General features: G+C 37.0%; 1 protein-coding gene across 1 annotated transcript; it reads right to left on the reverse strand.

Annotated features, from left to right (window-relative positions):
- Window positions 1-273: 273 nt before the first annotated feature.
- Window positions 274-2,712, reverse strand: LOC106522467 (galactose-specific lectin nattectin). Its single transcript, XM_014015489.1, has 7 exons — window positions 2,283-2,712; window positions 1,973-2,029; window positions 1,849-1,870; window positions 1,067-1,179; window positions 704-838; window positions 487-598; window positions 274-383 (listed from the first exon to the last, which is right to left on the reverse strand). Exons 2-7 carry the CDS (start codon window positions 2,027-2,029, stop codon window positions 274-276), a joined length of 549 nt encoding a protein of 182 aa, XP_013870943.1. The 5' UTR covers window positions 2,283-2,712.
- Window positions 2,713-6,200: the final 3,488 nt, after the last annotated feature.

Consider the following 6,200-nt stretch of genomic DNA (forward strand, 5'->3'; position numbering starts at 1 on the left):
TATATATTCATTTATGTACTGTACTAGGTATATGTACATTGTTATACTACAGTATGTCACTAGTGTGTTTTTGTTTTTCCTTATCTTTCTTTATTCAATCTCACTCAGTCCTGTTTTGAGCTGCTGTAATGTGCAAATTTACCCACTGTGGGATCAATAAAGTTTTATCTTACCTTATCTTATCTTATTATGTCCCTGAGGATTAGGGTATAAAGAGGCAGGAAGTAACCAAAAAACTGGGCGGTACATTGATGGTTAATGGGTTAATGGTGATTAACCATGGTTACAGACAGACAGACGGGTGAAGAAACCACTGATACCAAAACCATAACCCTCTTGGTGGGGGTAATGACGCAGGAGGACATTGTTCCTGAGCTTAAAGACTGAACAGATAAAACGTCTAATGTATTATTTCAGTTAAAGAGACATAAACTCAGTCGTTCCCAATGGCTTCATTTGTTTAAAGAGATGTTATCATCTTGGTACCTCTCAGGTTGATCTCCATGCAGTGCTCTTTTCCATCCACGTTGTTTGGTTCTCCTGAACCCCAGGCAGTGAAGGTGAAGGGGGAACCATCGGTCCACATCCACAGGTCGTTCTGTTAAAACAAGGTTTTAAATGTCAGATCTTTGACGATAATATTTCCTAACTCTAAATCATCTCAGGAGTTTTAATCATATGTATTTGTTGACAAATTCCTCACCTGTACTGCGTTGGTGCCTCCGACCCAGGTTCTGGTGTTGGTTCCTGAGGCGTTCTTAATGAATTCCCTCAGGAAGCTGTACTGATCTGGTCGTTGAATGGAGGTCAAGTGTGCTTTAAACAAATTGCAGAAGGTCTGTGGAAAGAGTTGAACATACATCGTGCGGTGTTGAAGAGTCTGAACAAGTAATGGAAGAAAACGTACTTTTGATCCCTGAAAATAATGTGAAAAACCAACATCCCTGACCTGTCTTCTGTAGCTCTGCTTTACTTTCTTGGTTCAAAACTAAAAAGTTTCAACCTTTAAAGTGTGAATTCAGACCAACATATGACCCAAACACAATGAAGATTTAAAGAGTAGAACCTCAGCGTCGCCCCAGGTAGATTCACTTCCTCTGAACAGGTAACAGCGTCCTTCATGCAGCGTCCATCTGTAAGGACAGCGTGGGAAGCCACACGGCCCGTCGAAACACGGAACTGTCCAAACAATGGAAAACAAATTAATACATATAAAAACTATTTTTTATAACCTAATGTATGAAATACAACTATTTATTTATCTAACTGTGTCTACAGCATAAAAATGGTGCTACCAAACGTCAGCTGTTTGTTTAAAGGTGCTTCAGAGGAACCAACACACGACAGAAAGAGAAAATGCAGTATTTAGATGTGTTTAATGCTAATAATTTAACCCAAAATCATCCTAGCATAAAGCATAAACAACAACAGGTGTTGTTTTGTTTGCATTAAGGTTGTTTAGTTTTGTTGACCCTGGCTGTAGATGAAAAGAAGACATGGACATCAGGTTTGTGTCCTCATTAGAACTAGATGACGGGCTCCTCCTGCAGCCACAGCCACAGGGACAGGTATGTCCCCCCCAAATCACCTGTTTCCCCACCAGAATGCACCGTAGGGGCCTAAAAATCCTGCAGTCATGTTAACAGTTTCAACCAGTTATACAGGAGGGTTAGAGCTTTTCTTTTTTTAAATCAAACAATGGGGATGACATTAAACAGACATAAATACAGTAAATAATAGACTTTATCTTTAAATCTGACAGCAAACGTCTGCTTGGTTCGAAAACATCTTTAAGAAGCTTTTTATTTAAAAAAGAAAAAACATGTCAAAAATGAGAAAAGAACCAACCTTCTTCTGCATCAGCAAATATCTGTGGAGGTAAACATGCACCGATTCAAAGTTTATCAAAATAACCAACATTAAAGCCACTTATAACCAACTTCAATTTAATTAAATAGTATTTCAAACCTACATTTCCTCCAATCCCCAAACCAGAGAGGAGCAACGTGAAGATCAGAGCTGAAGACATCTGTGGAAACATCACAGTTTTTGCTCTTCACACAGAAACTTGGTGTCAAAATAAATCAACAATTCATAATAAAACAGTTTCAAAATGTACCAAAACCAACAATTTGACATAGCTTTATTTAAAAGCCAAAACTTTATAGTTGAAGAAAAATGTAATCAGGCCTGAATTCACCTTTGTGTGTGTGTGTGTGTGTGTGTGTGTGTGTGTGTGTGTGTGTGTGTGTGTGTGTGTGTGTGTGTGTGTGTGATTTTACCTTGTGGTGTTTGGTCCAAGCAGTAGCAGTAGCACTTGCTGGAAGTAGGGTGCTGTGAGGTTTTTATAGCTCCTTTCTGTTGCTGAAGCTGTTGATCAGCTGATAGTGTGACCTGGAAAAATAAAACGAGCACTGTAATCTGTTTTTCAGGACATTTTGACCTGCTGATTGTAATCTCATTATAATCTAATCTAATAAAGAAAACTAGAGAGATTATCAGTTTATTATCAGAACTTTCTGTGTTTTCTCTTAGAAAGTTTTGGTTCTGTTCTCTGATAGTCCAGCGCCTCCTGAACTCACGGAGGTCAGAACCAAACACTTTAAAAACCACCAGACTGTCTTTGAATGCAACATTAAAGTCAAATGAAAGGAAATTAGGTTTTACTTTTATTTTGAAAATCCAGAACTGAAAACTTCATTCAGAGTTTGACTCAGTGACATTAAAAAGTAACTGAGGCAACATTTGTATGACTTACATTTTTATGCTGTATTTGTATGAATTTTATAGAAATGTATTTAAAAGAGGCGATTAAAGTCTTCATTCGCAATAAAACATAAAAAGAAGCGCTGGTTGTAAATTAAATGTTCAGTTTCTATTGGAGATATGATGTCATAGAAAATAAAACAAATGTTGAAGTGTTGTGTTTTTAACATTTATAATTCTTGGTGCGATGTTTCCTTCACCTGACAGAATTCTACCTGCTGAATCTGCCTCTGACTCTCAGCTCACACATCAACAGACATGGAGATGGATTAAGTATTGATGGATTAAGTATTGATGGATTAAGTATTGATGGATTAAGTATTGGGTTATTTTTACTGCCACCTGAAGTCAGTCTGCTTTAAAAAGTCAAGAAAATGTCATGTAATAACATGAATAAATTAACAGATGACCAATTGTTCTTTCCATGATTCCATTGTTAAAAGTTGGTTCTCTGCCCATGAAGCACTGTTTTTATGCAGAAAACACTGAAACTCTAAAAAAATAATAAACATTTTAATCTTGCTAATAATAGAAGCGGTACTTAAAATGTTTGAATTGACCAATTTCTGTAATTTACTAGCTTCAGTTTCCTCATTCTTGTCATTAAAACACAGTTTAACTGATTAAAAACACCTCAATAATAGATTTAAAGTCATCACTGAACTTAAATTATAGGTAACATTAATGGATCACTTTGCAAACTTGTGTGCCAGGTCACCACGGGTCCAAGTGCAAATTACAGGTGGGGGCTTGGGTTTAGGACTAAGGTTTAGGTTAGTTTTAGGGTCAGGTAAGTACCTGTGAGGTTATTTTAGGGCATATAATCAGGGTTAAGCTATAAAGTCTAGAAAAAAATTAATGGAAGTCAATGGAAAGTCCCCACGGGGTTCAAGAACAAACGTGTGTGTGTGTATGTGTGTGGTTGTGTGCCTCTGTTTCAGGTCTGTGACTGGTAATTTATCCAGGATGCAATTTGCCTCTCTACCAGTGACAGCTGGAACAGACTCTCATCACCTGTGACCCTGAACAGGACAGAGTAGGTTTGGAAAATGGATGGATAAGTGGAATGTCTGAGTTCTCACACAGAAAGCAGTTCAATGAGCTCAGTCATCTAAAAGAAGCTCAGAGTGGGGCTGTCACTGTGATTTTTTTTCTAGACTTATCCACATCAACTGAAGCCATTATCAAGCACCAGACACACTGCCTAAAAAGTTGCCCTCCTTACTATGAGATGCTTGAAAAATCTAAAAATTCTGTCACACCATTCAGAGAAAATAACTTGTGTTAAAGGGAACGTGTCATGCACAATCCACTTATGTAGCCATTAAATACATTTTTTGTGTACTTGGAGTGCAGAAATTTTTAATTTAGTTTTTCCTTGTTTTGCGTAAATATTTTTGCATCCTGTTTGGGTCAGACTTTGGCTCCAACACAAACAGCTGGATGGACAAGTCTTTCCTTGTTCACACCTTTTAATTAATTTGTAGATAAAATGTTTCTGCGCAGCCATGTAGTCATTAAACTCTCTGTCGAGATACAATGAACCTCTCTGGAAAATTGAGGGGGGCGTTGTGTGAAGTGCCTCATTAGGATTTAATGAGACAGCCTCAAAATGAGTTGATCTGAGACACAACTCAGAAAAGGGGTTCGTGGAGTTACAATAAGGAGGAATTCAGACCAAAGCATTGCAGTTCCACTTTATATAGACCCCAACTGAATGATTTAAATGTGTAAAAGCATTTAAAAACATCATATGTCTCCTTAAACATGCAGGCTTATGGAGGTCTGAAACACCCCAAACAGAAATTTTCTATAAAAAATATGAGTAATTTAATTGTACAAACAAGTATATTAAACTTCTTCGTATATATTTCATTTTTTTCTGGTTGTAGGTTTTGTCAGTATTTTGCAATGATGCCATCAGAATTGATCATTTTTGGTTAATTTTCTTTAAAATCATACTTTTAGAACTATAAATAAAACAGATTTTCACTTCATGTTAAAAAAATCTAACTGAGCTAAAAATTGTTTTAGTTGAAAACTTTTCCAATAATTAACACTTGCTGTAAAAATAAAACCATTAATTATGAGCCAGATAAAGACAAAGCAAAAACATAAACAAGGAGTCATGTGGAGACAAAACAAAAAAGCATAATCCTGTGAAATTAACCACCGTTCATTAACAACATGATACAAAGCCCACAAAAAGTCACAAAAGATCCCTTATTGTTTATTGACTACATTACCTTTTTAAAAGGCTAAACAAACAATATTATGTGATATTTTGTTACATTCCTGCTGTTTATTATTTAGATTTTTTTTACATCCTCACTTTGTCTGTCAGATGTAAAGTAGGCATCTTCTCAGGAAATTAAAAGCAAACGAACAATTTCAGGATTTTTTTTCCTCTTCTGCGGATTTAGACCATAACTGGAATTACATGTGTCCATGTTATAAATGACTTTTACAACTGGAGGAAATACTGAAATATCTTTGCTTTACATAGATGTGTAAGCAGTAACAAACTGCATCATCTGAAGTCCAAACAACTACCATTAACTACATCCACCCCCAACTCCACCGACCACAACTAGGGAGACAGCTGTGCTCCCAAGCAGGCAGCCATACAGTCACACACTGACCCTTTAAAAAAAAAAAAACATGTTTTGTTTAATGTTTAAGTTTTTTTCCCCAATTTCTCCTAAATATGCAGGTGTCGGACTCGTCAACATATTGACGCTTGTGCAGGGACCGTCTGCGTCCAGTTTTGACGCGCCGGGTACCCCCCGCACGTCTGTCCTTGCTGCACGCGGCTGACGAGCCCCCTCAGCGGACCCCGTATGGAAGGCCGCTCTTTTCAAACTCATGTGACTGATCATGGTCATCAAGCAACAATATGATATGATCTTCAAGCAACAATTAAATAATGAAGTTTTCACCTGTGATTGTTTTAATGATGATCATAGTAAATCTAACTTCTTTATAAATGACCATGAAAAAAACTAAACACATGGAAATAATATCCACAGTGGAGTTTGGAACAGTGGGTCAGAAACTTGTGCTGGAACTCTATTTTTATGCAAGAGATGGTGAGTAAAGCAAACAATTTAAGTAATTTAGTTAACAACACATTTTATTTTGAGGGGGAAAATAAAGAAAATAACACAGTTCCTCGTCTGGCAGCATTTTCTTCAAAGCAACCTGTCAGCAGTGCAGCAACAAACTGCAGCTTCGTTTGGACAGCAACAATAATGACAAACTCCATGCAATTATTTGTCAACAATGGCAGGAAAAGTTATCTGCTCTGGGCCAAATATAGGTGAGCATTTGGACCGGACCTGTAAAGGATCATGGGCTCCTTTGTTTTTATTTTTCTCTCCACAACCCGTCTATGGAGAGCCGTTTTAGCCAAAATTAAATAAATAAATAAATGG

This window comes from Austrofundulus limnaeus, unplaced genomic scaffold, assembly GCF_001266775.1.
Source record: "Austrofundulus limnaeus strain Quisiro unplaced genomic scaffold, Austrofundulus_limnaeus-1.0 Scaffold3, whole genome shotgun sequence".
Lineage (NCBI taxonomy): Eukaryota > Metazoa > Chordata > Actinopteri > Cyprinodontiformes > Rivulidae > Austrofundulus > Austrofundulus limnaeus.